Source organism: Manis javanica, chromosome 2 (genome assembly GCF_040802235.1).
Source record: "Manis javanica isolate MJ-LG chromosome 2, MJ_LKY, whole genome shotgun sequence".
In the NCBI taxonomy this organism is placed as follows: Eukaryota; Metazoa; Chordata; class Mammalia; order Pholidota; family Manidae; genus Manis; species Manis javanica.
In genome coordinates this window covers 3,372,073-3,392,790 of record NC_133157.1, presented here as the reverse complement: position 1 = coordinate 3,392,790, position 20,718 = coordinate 3,372,073, and the positions used below count along the sequence as shown (strand labels likewise).

The 20,718-nt window shown below is 57.8% G+C and overlaps 3 protein-coding genes across 7 annotated transcripts in view; 2 read left to right on the top strand and 1 right to left on the bottom strand.

The window, feature by feature from the left end:
- The window catches only part of STKLD1 (serine/threonine kinase like domain containing 1), a 19,136-nt gene extending 9,028 nt beyond the window's left edge, over positions 1-10,108 (top strand). For all 3 annotated transcript variants that reach the window (XM_017662363.3, XM_073222073.1, XM_073222067.1), the window contains 12 exons: positions 1,102-1,220; positions 2,184-2,347; positions 2,940-3,070; positions 3,858-3,941; positions 5,043-5,159; positions 5,485-5,616; positions 6,518-6,646; positions 7,301-7,429; positions 7,513-7,641; positions 8,898-9,038; positions 9,280-9,359; positions 9,668-10,108. In XM_017662363.3, coding sequence (XP_017517852.3) covers positions 1,102-1,220; positions 2,184-2,347; positions 2,940-3,070; positions 3,858-3,941; positions 5,043-5,159; positions 5,485-5,616; positions 6,518-6,646; positions 7,301-7,429; positions 7,513-7,641; positions 8,898-9,038; positions 9,280-9,359; positions 9,668-9,757 — 1,445 coding nt within the window. In that variant the 3' untranslated portion in view covers positions 9,758-10,108. The remainder of the gene's footprint in view (positions 1-1,101; positions 1,221-2,183; positions 2,348-2,939; positions 3,071-3,857; positions 3,942-5,042; positions 5,160-5,484; positions 5,617-6,517; positions 6,647-7,300; positions 7,430-7,512; positions 7,642-8,897; positions 9,039-9,279; positions 9,360-9,667) is intronic.
- On the bottom strand, positions 10,080-20,718 carry REXO4 (REX4 homolog, 3'-5' exonuclease). Of its 3 annotated transcripts, none has more exons than XM_073222088.1 (8): positions 20,603-20,718; positions 18,724-18,952; positions 15,090-15,227; positions 14,685-14,878; positions 13,434-13,522; positions 12,134-12,208; positions 11,598-11,672; positions 10,080-10,992 (listed from the first exon to the last, which is right to left on the bottom strand). In XM_073222088.1, exons 1-8 carry the CDS (start codon positions 20,691-20,693, stop codon positions 10,831-10,833), a joined length of 1,053 nt encoding a protein of 350 aa, XP_073078189.1. In that variant the 5' UTR covers positions 20,694-20,718; the 3' UTR covers positions 10,080-10,830. The 3 variants fall into 3 exon arrangements, with proteins under 3 accessions (XP_073078189.1, XP_017517854.2, XP_073078191.1); XM_017662365.3 differs by lacking the exon at positions 20,603-20,718 and adding an exon at positions 16,516-16,874 and having other exon boundaries at positions 18,394-19,081; XM_073222090.1 differs by lacking the exons at positions 14,685-14,878; positions 15,090-15,227; positions 20,603-20,718 and adding an exon at positions 16,516-16,696 and having other exon boundaries at positions 18,394-19,304.
- The window catches only part of ADAMTS13 (ADAM metallopeptidase with thrombospondin type 1 motif 13), a 30,154-nt gene continuing 28,276 nt past the window's right edge, over positions 18,841-20,718 (top strand). The window contains exon 1 of the mRNA XM_073222041.1: positions 18,841-18,961. The gene's annotated coding sequence lies outside the window, so the exon portion shown is untranslated. The remainder of the gene's footprint in view (positions 18,962-20,718) is intronic.

Below are 20,718 nucleotides of genomic sequence, written 5' to 3'. Positions count from 1 at the left end.
TGGCTGGGGAGCAGGGGCCGGGGTTCACCCGAGGGGTGCTCCTAGGATCCAGAGGGCAGTGGCTGGCCCCAGAACAAGGCAACATCAAACCTCTTCTTGCTCAGAAGGTCCCCACAGACCCCCTTGGGTTTATGTGGGCTCCAAAGAGACCCCGTGGCTGAGGTTGTAACCGAGCAGGAGTTATCACCACAGGGGTACCTACCGGGTCCAAGAGGCACCCAGAAAATGTCAGCCTTCATGGAGGGAGAAGAACGGCGTCAGAAGAAGGAAACTGACATGTAGCCAGAGGGCTGCTGGGTGCTGGGCCCTGGCTAGAGTTGGATGCTGTTAGTGAGTCTTAAAATACCGCAGGCCCTGGGGGAGGTAGGGAGCACAGGAGGACGGGTTTGCCTTCCTTTGAAAAGACACGGGCAGAGGGAGCTGGGCTTTGTGGCCTGTACCAGCTCTCAGGCTGGACAGAGCAGCCACAGGGCAGGACCGAGTACAGGGCTGGCAGGCTGCTGGCACCGTGCTTGGTGCACAGGGGGTGGGTGGGTATGCAGGCACATAGATGGGTGGCTGGCTGGATGGGCAGGTGGGTGAGCGGGGATCTACTGGAACTATACGTGGTAGGGGTCCTTGGGGGTCTACCCCTCTGCTGTTTGGCTGGGAGCGGAGGTCCGGAGAGGGAGGTGTTGTCTGAGGTCTGTCGGGCACTGACAGAGCTGAACTGAGGACCCTTCTCTTTTGGCTCCTGTCCTGGGGTTTCAGGTCTAGAAACTAACGTGGGGTTAACTGGAACTTTGCTTCAAGGTCCTGACATTAGAGAGGACAGAATGCTTAGAGAGAGGACAGATTTCAGCCTTCTTGGCACATGCGTCTTCCTACTACTTCGGCAGCCACGGGGTGCAGAAAGCTGCGCGTGCACACTGCCAGCCCGGAGGCACCTGCCGAGATAGGCAGCCGACTGGCTGAAGATCAAGGGCCAGATCTTGCTGACTAGGTCCTCTCCTCCTTGGCCTCCACAGATAGTGCTTCCCCACCGCCCTGAGATGGGTGATTGGAGAGGTCGTTTTTTAAGGGAGCATAGGACTCATGCACCCCTCCTTCTCCTGCCAACAGACCCTTTACATAAGTCCTGGATGGCCCCTGAAGCCCTCACCTTCTCCTTCAGTCAGAAATCCGACATCTGGTCTTTGGGCTGCATCATCCTCGACATGGTCAGCTGCTCCTTCATGGACGTGAGTCACCTGCCCGTCCTTCCCTGCCACACCCCATGTCCCCAGGGAGCTGGGTCCCTTCCCCTGCCCCCAGGAGGGCACCCTCTTCCCACTTGCATCCTCCTACCCTTGCTCTGTGCCTCAGGGGCTGTGTGGAGCCCCCTGCCCCAGCAGCTGGAGGGGCCCATGCTTGGCACGTGCCCTGCTGGGCATGGTAAGGTGATAAGGATGGTCACACTCACACCTACCCAGGGGCATCATTGCCCACTATGGATAAGAAACCCTGAGTTGAGGCGCCCTAACCACCTGAGGTCTGTCTCTGTTTGAGCTGAGGATGCATTTAGCTGCAAGCAGTGTCAAACTGGACCAGACCAGGCTGTTTATCTCCCGTGGGCCCCAGGCTGTGTGCAGGGAACTTCTGTTCTTCCCCAGTGTGGGTGGGGCCTTGGCTCTCTGCCAGGCTAGAGGCCCCTGTGCCAGGGATACCACCAGTGGGCAGGAGGGAGAAGGGAAGAGCAAAGGGCCCTACTGGCCCCTCCGTGGCTCTCTGGTCCCCTGGCTGCAGGGTGGCTGGGAGACTGAGCCTTGTGGCTTCAGACCCTCTATGCACTGAAGAGAGCAGGGAGATGTGCAATGGCCGGGCCTTGGTGCCCACCAGCCCACACGCAAGCACCCGGGTCCCCAGGAAGCAGAGGGGGGCCCTCCCCTCCCCACTGTCTCCCGTGCCCCCCCCAGACTCTTACTGGCTGAGTCTGGGCCCACGGCCGTGACAGGAAGGTTCCTCTGCCTCCTCACAGTGGGTGGCCCCCTCACTTCTCTGCGAACCTCCATTTCTCATAGAACCCTGGGGCTCTGGTGGTCTCTGGGCATTCCGGAAGGCGCAGCCACGTCTCCTCCCCTCTGGTCCCTGCCAGCTCTCCCTGGTGCCCACATCGGTCCTCATTCATTTGAGGAAATCCACAAAGCACTACTGTCTCCTGTTAGGCAGCAGAAGCCATGAGTTTGCGCAGGTCCATCCGGAGTCTCCCAGACGGCCTGCAGGGCGTCCTGAAGACCATGGCGGAGAAGCAGCTCCCCGACACAGCGGCCTACAGCTCCCTTCTGCCTTGGATGCTGCGGATCAACCCCTCGGAGCGAGCCACCGTCAGGTGAGCTCAGGATCCAGCGTCTCTTCACCTCAATATGTGCGTGGCCACTTGGTGTCTGAACGCCCTCACACCCCCCTGACTCCCCTGAGGGCCGTCGGGCTTCTCTGGGGGTGGCTGTCCCAAACTGTGGCCACGAGTGACCTGAGCGTCCATCTTGGAGCACTGGAACCAACAGAGCCAACTTCTCCGCCAGGTGCAGGAGGCACGGCCCCAAAGACCAGGAAAATGTTTTAATTCTAATTTATTTTAAATCAGAAAAAAAGGGAGACTATGTAATAATGCATCCAGCCTGGGTTATATTCACCTTTATACCAATGCAGTGGTAAAATCAGATTTTCTACGTATTTTTATGGAGGAAGGGGCCCATCCGCGTGCAAGTGCCTGGGCCCAGCCCGCCCTCCCTGGCCCTCCTGGAGGTGGAGTGGCTGGGATGCCAGCCAGACCTGTTTGCGAGGCTGTGAGAGGTGCTCCCAGATGGATTCTGAAACCGGAAGGTGGAGCCTAGCACCTGCCAGCTAAGGGCCCCCCTGAGCCGCTTCCCCCTTGTCGGGCAGCCCCTCGGGCGAGTCCCTCTGGCTCTGCTTCTGTCCAGGGATGTGATGCACATCGCCTTTGTGAGCAGCAACTTCGGGTCCTCGAGCATGGCTGTGCCGCTGCGCGGGCAGGTGGTGCCAGCGTCCGTCACCGACCTGCTGTTGGAAAGCAACATCGCCAGCATCATAGGTGATGAGGGCACCCCGTTGTCATAGTTCCAGAGGGTCGGTGCCTCCCCCACACCCAGTCCCCTGGATTGCTCCTAATGGGTGGCCAGTGGGTAGGGAGGTGCTAGACGCTGGGATGGGCACAGCAAGCACCCTGGACTGGCAGGTGTGTCCCTGCAGGGAGATGAAGTGGCTCTGTGTGCAGTTTGACATGTGCAGGCCTCAGTTGAAGGTGTCGCTGGTTATGTGGCATGGAGCTTACTTGCCAAACAGCACTGCTAGTGTGGCAATAATCTCTACCACATGTGCCAGACTGGGAGTTCCTTGGTGCCCCAGCCCAGTGACTAGCACACCATAGCTACGCCCAAAGGTCTTGGGTAAAGGGTGGGTCGTAGGATGAAGGGTCTACAAAGGGCACAGCCTGAGCCTTCAGCTCATTTTGGGGACTGGGGTTGTTTGTTATGAACCAGAGGTAAAGAAACCTGGCAGGAGGGGAGGCCCACAGGGGCCAGGAAAGAGTCCTGGGCTTGGGGCAGAGCTCTGACCACATGGAGCCATGTGTGAGTAGCAGTGTGGCCGAGGTGGGCTCTGAGATAGAAGTCCGTTCACGTTGGACACACCACTGGGTCTGTAAAGTGGGGGTAAGAGTATAACCTTGTGCCTAATCTCAGATCTATGAGGTGGTGCACATCAGGCAGCCAGGTGGGCGTGGGGCCCAAGTGCGTCCCAGGTGCCCTCCCTGCAGAAGGGTGGCTGAGCAGGCCACGTGGACAGGCAGACTCCTCCCCAGGCTCTCCTGTTTCCTGCAGAGGTCATGCAGAACTTCGCCAGCCAACCCGAAGTCCAGCTCAGGGCCATGAAGAGGCTCCTGCGAATGCCTGAGCAGCAGCTAGGTAGGGAGCCCGTTCGTCCCTTCCCCGCCCAAGAGATGCCCCACAGCACGGGCCTCTGGGGAGCCTTGCCTTTGCCCCATGCCCCTCCGCAGTGCCCACACTCAGGGGCCAGTGTATGGCTCCGTGGTGCCACCATCTGCCTGGAATTCCTCCCATGTCGCCACTTTCGTGGAGTGGACGGCAGGGTGGGGTGTGAGGGAGCCGGACTGGGTTTGGTGACCTCCCTTCCCGTGTTTTTCACATTTGCTTAGTCAGACATCCATCTCGTCCACCATCCCTACTGGTGGGTATCTGAGCTGTTGCCACATGCTTTTCTGGTATCATGAACAGCACTGTACTGAACACCCCCAAGCATGTGTGTGCATGTGCTTGGGTGTGAATACTTCCCATTCTCAGAGATACTTCGAACCACCCCCCACAGACACACCACCATCCCCACCTACCAAGAGCGGCTGAGCACACCTCTTCCCCAACTCTCTCGGGTAATGATCTAATTTGGCAAAACACGGTATCATAAAATCTCTCCACTCAGCCCGTCTCATCATTCTGAATACTACACTCAATCATCTATCACGTGTCCTTCCACAAAAGGTCTGTCCCAGTGGCTGGGGCCCCAGGGATCTAATGAGGCAGCAGAACCCGACTCCGGCCACTCGCCTTTCGCTCCCTCTCCTCCCTCCCCTTGGTCCCTTCCGTGCTAGCCTGTGGCCAGGATGGAGTCCACGGGGACTGCAGGGCCCCTTCCCCGAGGTGGCCTTGCCTGCCACCCCAGAGCCCCCGCCCCACCAGCCCCGTGTGATCGGCTAGCTGGGGCCGGCTTCCATGCCAGCGCTTCTGTCCTTGTCATTCTCACAGAGTCCCTGAGATGGAGGGACTGTCACCTGCCTCTTCCAACGAGGAAACAGGTGGGGAGGGGCAAGGCAGCTTGGGGAAAGGCCACAGCTAGGGGGGCACCCTCGGCTGCTCACCACCGCCTCCCACCTCGGGACCTGTGCGCTGTGCTCTGTAGGCTGCCAGCAGTGCCTGCCTCCCGGGTCAGGCCCACGCTCCCTCCCACCCTGCTCCTGTGCCAGGCCTCACCTGGCCACCCTGCCCTGCCAGGTCTGCCATGGCCGATGGAGCTCGTAGAGGTGTTGATGGCTACCATGGAGCAGCACGAGGGGATCCTTGACGTCCAGCTGTGCGGCTGCTCCCTGCTGCTGCGTATTCTGGGCCTAGGTGAGCGTGAGCCCAGCATGTGATACGTGCTTATTCCGGCACATGGTCTCAGGCCCAGCAGGGCCTCAGAAACCAGCGCTGGCTGCAGTGCCACTCACTCACAGCTCTGAGGGGCAGGCAGGTCCCCATCCGTCCTTCACTCCGTCATACAAGCACTCATGGGGATGTGCTCTCTGCCAGGAGAACAAGGCTGACCTCAGCTTCCTCCACACAAAGTGGGGGTACTACCCCTAAACAGGGAGGGAGTGTGCCTGCATGCTGCCCACCCGCCCTGTGGTCCTGGCTTTGGGGATTAACCCCAAGCTCCTTCCATTGGCCTGAGCAGCACTGGTACAGGACCCGGAAGCCGAGGCGCCGAGGGACCCCTCCGTCCTGCTGAGGATCCTGCGGAGCCACCCTGGGTCGGAGCAGCTCCTGGTCCTGGCCTACAGCTTGCTCACCATCATCTCCAGCCAGGGTGGGTGCTGGGCGGAGCCCGACTGTCCCCGAGATAGCACGGCTGCACCACCTTTGTTTGGTCTGCTCCCCAGCCCATCCTTTTTCTCTTGATGGAAAGCTTCCATTTATAGCCTGGTTTATAATCCCTCCACAGAGGTGCACGGGCTGACCACGTGCCAGGTACCACCACAGACTTCACACTGACCCCTTCCGCCCTGCCCATCTCCATTTTATTGAGCACCTGGGCTTCTGAGGCTGCCAGGCAGGCACGCAGTGGGTGGCCAGATGCAACAATGTTGAGAGGGTCACTGCCAAGGGCCTTATACACCTTTACCTCCTCCCACCATGCCATCAGGCCAGCATTGTGCCCTCGAGTGAGAAGCCGGGGACCCAAAGCCCAAGGACACTCTCCTAGAGTCCCGTGGCTGGCCAGGGGTAGGGCCGGGGGTTGGCACCCTGCCCTTCGCTATCCTGACAGTTTACTACACATCACTGGCCCCACTGTGGGGAGTGAAAGGGGTGCTATGAATAGGCGTGTTGGCACAACAGGTGTAAATCAGAACCAGCAGGCAAACTGGATTAGCAGGTCATCCCACTGAGAACACAATCTTGCTCCCGTTTCAGAAGGCTCAGGCCTGCTCTGCGGCCCCAGGAGACAGGACCAGGCCCCTTAGAAGGAAAGGGCCAGAGGTCCCGGCCCGGAAAGGATATGGGAGATACTGGGGCTGGCAGTCCAGGGATGGACCACATCCTGTTCAATCTGGATCCCATGGTGGGCACGGGAGTGGCCAAGTAGGTTTCCAGTAACTCAGGACACACGGCACTACAGTGCCTGAGGACAAGAGGAAGGAGGCAACGCTCAGGGAAGGCTTCCTGGAGGAGGGGTTCTCTGGGGCACTACTTTTGGGGCCTGCCCACAGGATCGGTCTCAGAGGAGCTGCAGAAGGCTGAGCTGTTCGAGCACATCCTGGAGCGCTCGGACGCCTTCTCCAGGAACAGAGACGTCTGCATCAGTGGCCTGGGCCTGCTCTGGGCCCTCCTGGTGGATGGTGAGAGGGGCCCTGCTCCCGTTCTCTGGTTTGGGGCTGGCATCCTCTGCAGTGCCCTGACCACCAAGAGCCTTCAAGGGCCTCCAGTTTCTGACCCCTAAGCACTCGGGCCAAACCACGGCCCATGAGGGCTCCTCTGAGAGCCTGGAGGTGAAGGAAAGAAGCAGGGGTGCTGGGGAAACAGGCCTTCCTGTCCTGGTGAGCAGGCCTCCTGCCCAGAGAGACCCTCCAGCTCGCACACATCCTGGGATTTCCCGGCAGCCCCGGTACCAGAACATGGGCATTCTACCCTCATTTCTGAGTGGGGCAGTGCTTCTTGCCCTTCTCCAGGCCCCATCTTGGCTCCCCAAAGTCTTGAGTGGTAGTTCTGCCCAAGGAGAAGAGGACTTCTAGCCATGGATAGCCCTGTCCACACCCAAGCCGTGAAATCCCCCAAGCCTCCCCTTCGGGGTACAGATAAATTCCTACCCTCCTAAAGCTGACTGGGCAGGTTGGAAAGCACCACCCTGCCCCATCTTTGAGGACGTCTGACCTCTCCCCCCACAGCTGCTGCTCTGTTGTCCTTGGGGTGGGGAGAGGGGGCTGGAGGGGCCACATACACAGCAGGCTCTCCTAAGGGCTAGACATCCCTCCTCTGTCCTGTCCTGGTTCCAGACAACATTGTGAACAAGGCTGCTCTGGAGAAAGCCCCGGTCCTTGTTACCAAGGTGCTGGCCACCTACCCCACGGATGTGGAGGTGGCTGAAGCTGGCTGCGCGGTCCTCTGGCTGCTGTCCCTGCTAGGTGAGCAGGCTGGAGCTCTGGGGACTGGGAGCGGTGGCCCCTGGACCTGTGAGGCTGCGAGGCCTGAACCGGCACCTCTGCAGGCTGCCTAAAGGAGCAGCAGTTTGAAGGGGTGGTCGCCCTGTTCCTGAAAAGCATCCGCCTGAGCCAGGACAGAGTCCTGCTGGTGAAGAATGCCTACCGGGGCCTAGCCAGCCTCGCGAAGGTGTCCGGTGAGCACGGGGACTGACTGGGCTGCCGCTGGGAGGCGGGGGCAAACTCGGCAAGCACTGTCTTCCAGTGGCCCACAAACCAAAGACAGAAGCCAAGTCAGAACAGGAGAACTATAGTCCCACATCCAGAAGTTGCCCAGGGGCCTCACACACTTGATACAGTTTTTGCTGAAGACTGTTGTGACCATCTTTCCCTGTCCACACACACGTTTTAGGTCCACACAGATTTTCGTACAGGTATAGCTTATTGAAGCAGCCCCGGAGACTGGTCTATTTCCAAATTCCCACCTCTGCAACACAGACGCTGGCTGTCACCCAGCAGGCCGCACCAGGCCGTGCCTGAGTCAGGACACAGTGACCCTTACAGACACTTGGGGATGGGGACCGGCCAGAGTCCCCAGAGGGTGTGTGAGGAGTGGCTTGGCCCCTGTGAAGTCCACCTCAACTCAGCACTCCAGGGCAGCTGTGCCGGCTGGGCTGGGCTGGGGGCCACAAATCTGGATGGGAACGCAAAGCTGGGCAGGCCTCTGTCTGCTACTCGGCCTCATGGGAGTGGTGCCACCTTCACTCCGAGGAGGCCCAAAGAGCAGGGCAGGGTAGGGTCTTTCTTCTCAGGTGGACACCCCAGGCTCCAGGGCTGCCTCCTGAGGTCCCACCCGCAACAGGTCTGTGCCCAACGTCAGCTACCAACCCTCATGGATGGGGGCGACTGAGGCCCTGAGGGCAAAGGGGGTATGGCTGAGCTCCTGAGGAGCCAGGCCATCCGATCAGGACCCCAGAGCCAAAGTCTGGGTGAGAATCGGCTTTGCTGCCTCCAGCAGGCACGTGTGAGACAAGTAATGTCTGCCTGCAGCACATGTCACGCGCACACAGGCCTAACCCATGACCCAGGCGCCCTGGGTCTCCCCACAGGCCCTCTGGAGCAGGTCCCCGTTGCTTCTGTCATGCCCACAGGTTGGGCCGCCCCTCCAGCAGACGCCTTTTGTTGGGAGAGGGAGGCAGGACGTATACTCCCACCAGGAAATGAAGCCAGCAGATAGATGCCTTTGCAAACTAGCTGGTCAGGAGTGGGGAACCCGACCTGAGGCGGCTGTGGGCACCGCGGCTGTCCCAGCAGCAGCTGAGGCCCTTGCTGTCTGCTGTCCCAAGCACTCTGGACCCACAACCCTAAGAACTTGGTACCGTCACCCATTTCCCAGAGGACACCAAGAGGGCAGCCCCAGGTAGGGAACCCACATCTGCCTGTCCCCCCTCAGAGCTGGCAGCGCTGCAGGTGGTGGCGCCGGCGGAGGGCAGCAGCGGCCTCACCCTCCTCCAGGAGACATACCAGCTCTACAAGGACGACCCGGAGGTGGTGGAGAATGTGTGCATGCTGCTGGCCCACCTCGCTTCCTACAGTGAGAACCCCCTCATCACCCCGCCCTAGAGCCAGCTCTAACTGCTGGGGAGAATGGTGCCCTGTTCACGTGACAGGTGCCTGGCATGTGCCAGGCCTGGCTGGGATAGGGACCCACCTTGTCCTGCCGGGCTCCTCAGGGATGCTCTGGCTGGGCCGCTATAGCGGCATCAGGCTGGCTGAGTGTGGGCTCCCAGAGGCACACAGGACCCTGGCCCCAGGACCCTGTGCTCTGCCCCCAGGTGAGATCCTGCCCGAGCTGGTGTCGAGCGGCATCCAGCCACTGGCCCAGGAGATCAAGGGGCGCTTCACCTCCAGCCTTGTACGTACGCACAGAGCTTCCACAGACAAGGCCTCCCATCCCCTCTAAGCCAGACCTGGGTGGTACTGAGTCAGGGGCCCAGACCAAGAGGTTCCTACAGAGCGGAACTGGGTTGCTGTTATTTTTAATGACTCTTTCTGTGACTCCATGTCTGCAACCAGCCATAAAACACCCCAGATTAGGAGTGGGGGTGTGTGGGAGGGGGGATGCAACAGACCTCTTCAAAGAAATGCTGATGAGTCATGAAATCCCCCTCCTGGGCCCTAGTGCTGCCCTGGAGGGCAGTGACCCACATGTCACCCTTCCAGGGGGTGGTCTCTTATGCAGAGAAGGTGCTCCTGAGGCTGGATGCGGCCACTCCACCCAGCTCTGCCGCAGGGCAGTCGGCTCCACCCTGAGGCTGGCAGCTGCCCACCCGCTCCTGCCTGCCCGCCTTCTTTCCCCCGACCCCTCTCCCGGTCCCTTTTTTCTTGGACTTCACTGGAACTGCCCAGGGAAGGGGCATTTTTCCCAGGGTCAGGGTATGTGCACGTGCATCTCACAATCTACATGACCAAAAGGGCATGCGAGCTGTCCCTCGCAGGCGCACGACTGACCGGCAGTGCTGGACTCTGCAGTCTTTGTACAAACTGCAGCCCTGGCCTGAACAGGTGCAGCCGTCAGCCAGGGGGCCTGACCGTTCTGAATGAGGGGAGGACAGTGAAGGTCACAAGCTCCATCTCAAGTAAAAACCTGTTTATATTATGTTACATCCGCAGTGGGTTTGAGCCTTTTTTGTACAGCGCTGGGCTTCCGCATGCCACTCTGTGCCTGGTTCTCAGCAAGAGCCTCACCCTGGGCCAGGCGGAGAGAGCTCAGGCCACCCAGGGGACCAATGTGGCTTTTTCATCAAAAGCATCGCAGAACAGCACGTCTGTCCTAGGCCGGGAGGGGCACCCACCTCCAGGAATAACTTGTCCCAGAGCTTCATGTAACATGGTGGGCTCTGACCTTGGGTCTGAGCTGGGTGGGCTAGGGATGGGGGAAGGAACACCTGCCCTTGGAAGGTCCCTCCAAGTCCAAAGGCAGCCACAGAAAACCCCTCCACAAAGCTGTGGCTGAGCCACCTACAGAAAACTGCCTAGGGCTGCAGGGAGAGGCGATGCAGAGAGAGGCCTCCTCAGTGGAGGCGCCGAGACCTATCGGGGTTGGTGACTGCAGTGGCCCCTATGGCCCTGATTGCCTGTTCTGACACCCAGGTCTGGCCAAGCCTACAGTCGCCAGGCACCCCCACCAGTCCCCACTGCCCAGCCCTGACCGCAGCTACACCTGCCAGTGCTGACCCCCTCAACAGGGGGGAACGACGTCTTAGATCATAAAATCAGAGGGAAGTTGTTCTTCCCAGCAGCATGCACGGCCCCACTGCCTGATGGTGGGGCATCTCCCAGAGGCTCGAGCCTCCGGAGGAGACCCGAGCTGTCCTGTGATTCGTTCACAACTGCCTGTGGACAGAGACACTGCCGTTGTTTGAAGCAGGCGCCGTGAGCTCTGACACCGCTGCTGGTTGAAGTCTGGTGCGCCGACCCTGAGCCATGCTCTCCCACTGTTTCTTCGCCATGATGTACAGTCTCATTGCTGCCTGGGCATCCTGGATCTAGGTGACACAGACCACCACCGTGACTGCCCAGCAGGTGACAAGCATGCCGACATGCCAGCCAGTCCCACAGTTACTGAGCTCTAGTGCCAGACCCTGGGCGGGAGAAAACCCAGCAAAGCCGCAGTCCAGCTGTGCGGTCCTCACTGCCCTCTGGTGACCTCGGCCCCCTTACAGGAGGAGAGGGACCCAAGGAAGGGCAGGGACAAGGGTACTGCCTTGTGAGGCACACCCCGACAGCAGAGGGACGGCGGGCCCTGAGCCGGAGCCGGAGCCCCAGACACAAGCAAAAAGAGCCCCGAGGCTGAAGGCCCAGTGCACGTCTGGCCTGGACCGCAGGGTGCTGAAGAGCCTTCAAGGGGCTTTTCCTCCAATTACAATCTAACAGTTTTCTTGTATTAAGTATTGATCAGTTAAATATAAACATTTAGAACCTAACACTCTCTAGGCCTGCAGTGCCACTGCCGTTTTATGGGCCAGCAGCCTCCTTAAAAAGAAAAAAAAGTCACCCAGGCCCCACGGTGTCTGCCACCAGGTGATGTAGCACCTGGCTGTGCGGTCTGGGACATCCCCAACCCCGAGCACAGCCCCCCAGTCACACTCACCGAACAGTGCTCTGCCTGCTGCACCCGGATCCCCAGGATTTGCTCTGCAAGCAGCTTGAGGGACGGCCGCCCACTCTGCCAGGAGAGGGGACAGCACACAGCCACGCTGCGGTGGAGGCCTCTGTAGGCTCTGCCCCAGCCAGGGCCTCCTACTGAGCCCCCACCCCAATGACCTTCATGTGCCTGTTGCTGGAAGTGCCCACAGCACTCAGGACTGGTGACACCCCTTCTCAGCCCATGGGGAGGGGCAGGCAGGGGCAGGCTGCATCTTGGCCTCCGGGCCACAGCAGCTTCTTACCCGCATGTGGGGGGCTCCCAGAGACCAGGGCATGGAAACGGCAGCCTGCCCTCAGTCTCAGTAACTCTCAGTAACTCAAGAACTCTACCTTTTCTTACACAATTCTTTTTAATTTTAAAGATTGAAACACCAAAACCAAAACACCTCTACGCAGTAAGTCAGTGACCAGGGACCAGAACCAGCGATCATGGGAACCAGCACACAGAGCTAGGGCGTTCAGAACCACACGGTTAAGTACCTTCACTTGACTCTTGAAAGGCTTGTATTTCTGTGTGTCCCGAATCTTCTTTTTTGGGTGATCAAGAAATAGTACCTAGAAGAAGAAAACAGCGATAGTCACTTTGATTTTTTGTTTGCAGCAATGGAAGGCTTCTTCAAATAATCTCTTACAAGGAATTTAATCTGTAATACACACACGCAAATAAAAGGTCTGATATGAATCTGAAATTCTGCAAGAAAACTATCAGCGACTAAACGTGAGGCTCAATAATAAGAACCATGCTAATAAAAACACCATCTTGAGACTGAGGAGGTCGGAGCCTAAAACTCACCAGCTAACCTGCAGCCAGTGTTCTGAGTTAGCGTCGCACGTGCAGAGACCAGCACAGTTTACGAACGGTGACACATTTTAATGGCTTATCCCATGATCTCAGGAGAGATTAAACACGAGCCTGCCCAAGTGCCGGGGACAGAGCCCGCGTCAGGAGGGAGCGTAAGCCTCACAGTGGACTGAGGTGAGATTGTGACACAATGCATTTCAGCGGGCAGAGGACTTGTTAGTTTTAGCAGTTCAAATTCTATCTTAAAAGGTAATGAGGTGGCCCATATTTAGTGGTCCCTGAAACATCTGAGGACTCCAGGGTTCCGTGGAACAGTCTGAAAAGCCCCATGGCACAAGGACAGGTCAGCCTCCCTTCTTCCGCCCACGGCCCTCAGCAGCACAGGCGTACAGCACAGACCGTCCAGGAGCAGAGACTGGAAGCCACAGCCTCTGGGGCACCAGAGGCGGATGCGTGGAGCCTGCCTGCCCACACGCCCGCCGTGCTGGCCATCGTGGGCCAGCAGGAGGGAGACGAGAGGAGCCCGGGGCTGCATGGTGCCTGCACATGAAGGCTGCTGGGAGCGCTTCCCAACAGCCGGTGGCATGGACCTCGGAGGAGCACGCATCCCTGCCTTGCCGGCTCAGAGCTGCAGAGGCGGCAGCCTGCCCGTGCTCCCTGCAGAACGTGTCTGAGCAGTGAGCGTGGGACATGGCGTCAGGTCCGGGTTCACAGCCAGCTTTGCCACGTGGACACTGGGTGTGTCACAGCTCACGAAGCCTCGTTTATATACTGAGCGTGAACAGCACAGTCTCCTTTTAAAAGAATTTAATGAGATTGGTTTTATAAAATGCCTGGCACTGCCCCTAGGGCACAGCAAGGACTCGGTAAGCAGCGACTGGTATTGTTACTAGGGTGCTCACAACAGAGGGCACAGATCAAACACAACTCCCACCAGAGCGTGTGTGCAGCCGGCACAAGGGTGTGTATAAGCAGTACCTTTAAATCATTATGTAGTGCGTGTCCAACTAGAATTCGGCCCTTCAGTATGTTTGCCACTTCCTTTTGAACAACTTCAAAGTCTTCTCCTGAAAACCGAACAGAGAACTGCTTTTCAGCCTGTAAGTTCAGATTAGTCTTAGAGACGCGGCCCCTCCCTCAGGCTGGGAGGGAGGTGGACGCACGAAGTGGGGTCAGCTCTGCTGGCTGCAGTGCCAAGGCTGCAGGCATGGGGGGTGGGGGAGGGCTCCACCCACTGCTCCTCCATCCTGCAGGAGGAGAGGGGCACCATGCAGAGGGCATTCGCAAGCACTTACCCCATTTGGCAGAGTAACCCTGACTGCAGAACCTAGTAAGAATCAGGCTTGTGTTTTATGACTTCCAACTAGATACATAAACTAAGAGTGGTCCTTCCCACCGTGAGAAATGCGGGTCTGGACCTTGGGCTCCAGATGCAGCTCTGCCTGCTTCCTCAGTGGACGTCCCCAGGCCCAGCACCCCCAAAAGGATGCGCTGCAGCAGCTGTGCCTACACCAGGGTGCTCAACCCACAGCCCACAGAGTGGATCAGACCAAGGGTGCTGACCCAAGCTGCCATGCCAGAGCCTAGAACCAGGAGACTGCTTGGGCTGGGGTCCCAGGCGAGTGCAGAGATGCTAAGATGCAGACAGAGCGTGTGGGCCAGAGAGAGCACAGAGGCCTCAGTCCTTCACGCTTCCATGATCTCTCCAGGTCCCTAACCGTGCAGTGACCAGGATGCCTTTCTGCTCTTCCTCCCACATAGCCAGTCCATCAGCAAACCCTATAGCTGCAGTCTCTGGGGTCTATCTGGAGGTGGGCCAACTTGTCACCTCATAGCCACATCCTTGACCAGGTCACCACCAGTACACAACTCATCTACCTACAACCTCATGGTGGCCCTGGCATCTTTCTGGACCATGCCAGGGAGAATAGAAGTCCTCACAAAGTGCCGATCTGTGCCCCCTCCCCAGACACATCCAGCCTCCTTACTGACATACTCACTCCACTAAGTGGTACGGAGCAAGTCGGGAACGCCGACCTGTCACAGGTCGGCTGGCTGAGAGGCACAGAGGCGAAGACACGGTGGGCATGGCGGCCAGCTGGAACCAGCCACCAGGGGGATGCAAGACTGCCAGGACTCGTGGCAGCCAAGCTCCCCGACAGGAAGGGGACCAGGGAGCAGAGACCCGGCCTGCTTGGCCTTCACACCCACTAGCTGTGAGCGACCCACCCTTCTTGAGCAGCTCTGGCCGCACCCCGCTGACCGCTGTCCTGTAGTCTGTCACGGGCTGGCTGGGCTTGACGAACTTGTCATAAACACACTTCCCATACTGGTTCACGATGGACACGCGGGCAGCGACGCTCTCTTCCCCCTTGGGGCCCACGCCCACCATCTCACAATCCATGGCTAAGGCTTTGGTCAGGCTGCAGGGGAGCCAAAGGTGCCAGTGTAAGGGGTGCTGCGGGCCCAGCCAGCAGCACCTAAGGCTCCCACCCACCACGCTGCTCCCCATAGGACAACCTCTGTGCATCCTGGCACCCAGCAGGGCACCCAGTTCACCTGGGGGGAAGCAGCTTCTTCCTGAACAGCGCCCCCTGCAAGGCTGAGTGCAGCCAGCAGCCCAGCCCAGCGTACCCGCCGAACGCCTGCTCCTTCACCAGCGTGACGCTGCTCTTGCTCTGACCCAGGCGTTTTCTTGCTATATTGGCTGCTTCTGGGCCTAGGGTCACTTCGATATCCTCCGGGTCAACATCATCAAACCAGATGTCTTCTCTAAAAGGCAGTGAGAAGAGGCCAAGCACTCTGGTTAGCGGAGGCTGCTCACACTTAGTGGAGCGGCTGGGCCCCAGACACCCACTGGACGGGCTGCTGCTGCTATTTTGATAATTTTGATGCTTAACTATATTCCTTTCCTTTTTAATTAAAATACATGCTCACTATACAAAATTTAGGAACTACAGATAAACACGGAAACCATAAAACAGAAACATATAGACTACATATGACAACTGCTAACATTTTCTTTTTAATTACAAAGTACATTCATTACTGAACATTTAGGAAATGCAGATAAACACAGTAATTAAAAAATGCAAACACTGACGTGCCCACCCAGCTGCTAGCTTCACGTCAAACCCTCTGGGCTCCAAACCCAGATGTGTATCTCTGCTTGGCGGATTCCGCCTTTCCGGCTTAGCTAGACGTCACCTCCTCCTGACCCTACTAAACGGACACGCTCCTCTGGCCGGCTGTGCCCCCCAGCTCCTCCCTTGTTGGATTTACCCTGACAACACTTCCAGAATTTACTGAAATAATTTCAGTTTATTGTGTCCCCTACTTGACTATAACCTCAAGAGGGAGGGGCTGTGGTGATCGCTCTGTCTTTGGAGGGCACACCTGGCACCATGACACAGGCAGGCACTCGAGGTGTTCCTTCCTGCCACTGCAACTGTGTCCGCGAGTGGGTGACTTGCAGCCAGCCTGACTTACACATGCCACCTCCGGCTGGGCTACTCGGAGGCAGCCCTGGCTCCTGGCCCTCCCCACGGGAGCAGCCACCACTGGGCTTGGTGAGTAACTACCAGGGGCTGAGCCAGCATGTTGCACCTCACGGATCCCCCCACCCCGGACACCACAGATGACCACCCTGAGGCTCAGGGGATGCCAGAAACTTGCCCCAAACCATCCCACTGTCAAGACGCAGGAACTGGTGTCAAACTGCCTTTCTGGCTTCAGCATGCATCCGTTCCACAGATCTTTACTCGGGACCCCCCGAGTGCCACGTTCTGTTCTAGGCCAAGGAGACACAGCAGCTGTGGTGTAGGCCTGCCTCCATCAGGCCTACTTTCCCGGGGAACCAAACAACAGAGCAAGAATCACAACACAAGGCTAGGTGACGAGGCACTGCAGGAGGGGCCGCCGCCTCAGCTCCTTCAGGAGACAGGCCTTCGTTTGTGACTCTGTTCTCAGGGATGCGATGGCCAAGGCGGCTGTGGTATGGGCCAGCAGACACCCAGTCAGCGGGTGCAGTGCAGCTTGGGCAGAGCCCGTTGGCACTTACTCAGTGGGCAGGGCTGGTGCCAGGGCTGTGGCTGCCTCCTCAGCTTTCCGCTTCTTGTGCTTGAGGGCCCCTCGCCGGGGAGCCACGTCACCGTGCATCCTTTCCTTGGTTCCTGGGCTGCTGTGCTCTGCCCTGATGGCCTTTGTGGGAGGCGCTGGCCCCTTCCTGTCCACCAGAGATACTGAGGGAGCAGGGCCTCTTGGGGCCTTGCGGTCTGCTTTCCCAGTCCTGACCTCCTCTCTCTGGGGTCTACCTGGTGTCACTTTTCCGTTTTGTTGGGTAACATTGGGCTGCTTTTTGGAATCCATCTGAGAGAGAACAACATGCTTTTCCAGGGCCTGTGATTTTTGTTTCAGCAGCTAATGGAAACCAAAATAAAGTACATGACACATTTTAAGTTGGAAATCAGGCATGAGACTGAAAAAACTTATAGGTGTGTGTGTGCGCGCACACACACACACACACACACACACACACACACACACATCAACTGCTCCTGTATGTACTTCCTATGAGCACTGTTGAAATACATTTTCAAATGGGGAAAAGCCCTTTCTCATTCTCCTATGTAAGTCACTTGTGGTGCAAGGATTTTGTTTATCTCATTATAATGTATAATTTGACAACTGCTTCCTCATTCCTACAAATTTCAAACTCATCTTCAGTACGTGCAGAATGACTGAACCAAAGCAACACCATTCTAAGCACAGGGGATGGTAAGCAACCTACTCTCGTGTTTATGGTTACAGTTCCCTTCAGAGTTATTTCCCTCACAGCTCAGGTCAACAAGCTGGTGCATGGAAACCACGGCCTTCACGAGATTTCTTGGTTTGCCATAGCTGTGAGGGTCTCAGCAAGAGAGAGGGGTGTGTTTGATGAAAAGTTTTTGTGAAGCTGGAAGTGGCTGGAGAACTGCTGGCAGCCAACCTCCATTCTCACGCAGGGAGGGACCTGAGGCCTGCTTGTGCTCAAGTCCCCAGCCAGGCTGTTCGCAAGCACAGTTAAGACCTGGTATTTGGAAACCAGAAGACAGATGAAGAGGTGGTTTCTACTTAACTGTTCCCATAACATTTGGAAAACAGAATGATTTACTTTTTTGAAAGAAATAGAGAAAACTCAAGGTTTTCCCCATAGTAAACATCCCTTCCACTCAATCTTGTTTTACTTTCTTGAGAAAGAGAAAGAGGGAGGTAAAGCTCAAGAAATCATACAGAACCCTGGGTTGCCCGGGGCAAGTTCACTGGTCCTGTCTGTCCGGACAGGAGAATTATTAGGGTTTCCCACCCTAAGACAGAGGCCGTGTTAAGGCTCAAAAAGCTCCTCTCTTCTGAGACCTGCAATGGACTCCAGAAACCTGTAGAAGAGACTCTGAAATTCGGTAGTGGCAAAAGTCACAAACGCATCATGCAGGAACGTGTGACTCTGTACCCCAGGCTGCCATTTACTGACGGTGTGCCCTTGGGCCAGCCTCCTCAAGCTCTCTGCCTCAATGTCCTCATCTAGAAGAAAGTGATGACAACAGCTAACGCCCAGAGAGGTAGACAGAATGTGAAGGAAGCCCATGGAGCAGCGTCTCCCAGGGAGCAACCTCTCCCTAGGGACTGACCGCTGACGTGTTGATATGCGGGTTAAACAAGAGTGTCTACACTTTTTGAGAACTTAGTAACTGGGGACACTTGTTACCAACGGTCCTATTTGCCTGCCCAGGAGTTCTCCACCCGCCTCAAGAGGGCACGTGTCCTGGGAACGGTTCAGTTTGGAGTTTGTACTCGAATCTGCCCGCACAGCCCCCTGTTGGGGACCACGAGTCCTTTGCTCCACCTGCAGTGAAGGGCGGCGTGACAGGCGGGAGGTCCGCGGAGTCCCCCCAGGTCTTACCTCCTGCAGCGCCTTCCAGTTTGGGGAAAAGTCTTCCGGTGCCTTTGGAGGTCGCACCACGACAAGTCTGGGGTCGTTTTCCGGTTTCTGGCTTACGTTCCGCCTTTTTCTCCCCCCGAATCTCTTGTTTTTTTTCCGAACCACCTTCTTGACAAGCGCTGGCTCGGCGCCGGGGGAGCCCGGGGCGCGCTTAGGGGTCAGTGCCTTCGCCTTCGCCATCCCGGCACCGGCCCGGGTCCTGGGGCTCCCGGCCCTGCTCAGGGGGCCGCCGGCGGCCCCGCAGGCGCGGCCTACCGGCTAAGCGCAAGCCCAGCCCGACCCCCGACTCACCCGCGGCGGATACACTGGTCTGTCAGCCCCGGAAGCGGTCCCGGAAGCGACCCCGAGCCCATCTCGGCACGTGCGCCCCAATCGCCGGAAATGCTCGTTTTCCCCCGACTGGCAGGAAACCGGGCCTTCACCTCTGGTTCCGCAAGGCAGAGAGCAGGGAGGGGCTCCTCGCCCAAATGGGGAAAGGGCCACCACCAGCGAGCGGCGTCCGGGGTCAGCGACCTAGAACCTGGTTGGGGTAAATCCGCGGTTTTACCGAAGTCCTGGATGGGGATGAGCAGCGCATGCGCCGGAAGGGGGCTGGGGGGCTGCTGTCAGCGCAGCACCTCGGGCGGGCCTGCAGAGCATGGGGGCGCAGGCGGCCGCTAGGCGGCGCTGGGGGGCCAGGCCTGGGCGAGCCGGGGGCGGAGCGACGACGGCCTGGAGCTCCGGCCACGCCTACAGCGGCTGCCGCTCAACTTCACCGCTCTGGGAAAACTGAGACCTGGGGCGGAACGAGGACCCCCAGGCCGCGCACAGACTGGTTTATCGGAGCCATAGGGCTGCAGGGGCACTTTAGCAATATCTGGAAATAATGACAAAACATTGTAGTAAGTGCTGCATATTATTTATACAACTAACAGAATCGCGCACCTTGCCTGGCGCTGACAGTGGCTAGGTAAACACAGAGGATTCCACTTCCCTAAAGCTTCCAGTCGAATCTCTGTATAGAAATAACCCTGAAGATGATTAAATGAGATGGCGAGGGAAAAGGTTACCTAGCAAAATGCAGGAGCCCAGAGACAGGAATTTTCAGATAAAGAATAATTGTTAGTACAAATAAGTCCCATGCAATAGTTGGGGCATACTTACACTAAAAGAAAAAGCATTTTCTGAAATTCAAATTTAACTGGGTCTCCTGATTTTTATTTTCTAAATGTGACTAACTGGTAGCCGCTTAGGAGGGGTCATGTGGGAAGGCCTCTTTAGGAGGTGATATTTGAGCTGAACCTTGAAGGCGAGGGGCCAGAGGGGATAGCAAAGCATTTGTTGCATCTGGGGAGCGGTGGGGCCAAAGCTCTGTGAGCCAAGAGGAGGGGTCGGAGATGCGGGCAGAGGAGCAGGCAGGGGCCAGGTTGGGGTTATACAACCTTGGAGGCTGCGCTTTGGACGTTTTATTCCAAGGGCAAAAGGAAACCATTGATGGCTTTAAAGCTGCAGAGTGACAGTCTAGCTCGAGTTAAAAGATCACTGTGTTCCGGGTGAGAAATGGGATGGGGCGGGGCATGAGAGAGAAGGGAAGGGGGGGCCTGTTAGAGGTCCGTTGCGGATAACTGGGCTGGCGGTGCTGCAGCTTGGATTAGGGCAGGGGGTCGGTCTGGACCTCCAGGAAGCAGAGAATGAGTCAGGAGTGCAAACATTAACTGGGGTGGCATGCTGGGAAAGATAAAGGGGGAGACCCAGGGTGGACAGGGAGAGCCACACCCCTGTGCAGACCTGATACTGTGAAAGGACTGGCCGGGATGGAGGCGTAGGTGCCTCCTCCCCTGCAGACGGCCTAGGCAGCCGAGTCCCTGTTATCCATCTGCTGAGCTGTGGGGAGATGCCCTGGGGGTGTGAGGGGGTGTAAAATAGTGCTTTGGGGAGTGTGACTGAGAACCTTTGGGAAGTGGAGTGGGCTGCCAGATGGCCTGTGATGCCGAGTGCAAGCCGGTGCCCCTCAGCACGGTTCTGTGGCTCTGTCCACAGCTGCAGGCACAGAATAGAGCTGAGTGCAGGGAGTGCTTGCAGGTGTGAGTGTAGAGGAGGCCCTGGGTAAGGGGGAAAACAAGGACAGGAGAGCAGGCAAAGAGCAGGGAAACAAGGTTGTCCGCAGAGGAGAGGGGTGGTCGGAGCCCACCTGCGGTTACCGACTCCCACGGGAATCCACATCTCTGAATCCTTGGTCTGGTGCACCTTCCTCCAGTCTGGGCTGCTTGGCCCAGCCCCATCCCAGGGTGCAGAACCCGCTGTGGG

Excerpts from the sequence above, each read along its gene's own strand:
- REXO4 (XM_017662365.3), bottom strand. The coding sequence starts at position 18,612 with ATGGCGAAGGCGAAGGCACTGACCCCTAAGCGCGCCCCGGGCTCCCCC. Across the intron at positions 13,523-14,684 it reads GCCAGAGCTGCTCAAGAAGG|GAGAAGACTTTGAAGTTGTT; the intron begins GTGGGTCGCTCA and ends TTCGGTTTTCAG. Across the intron at positions 12,209-13,433 it reads CACTACATAATGATTTAAAG|GTACTATTTCTTGATCACCC; the intron begins GTACTGCTTATA and ends TTCTTCTTCTAG.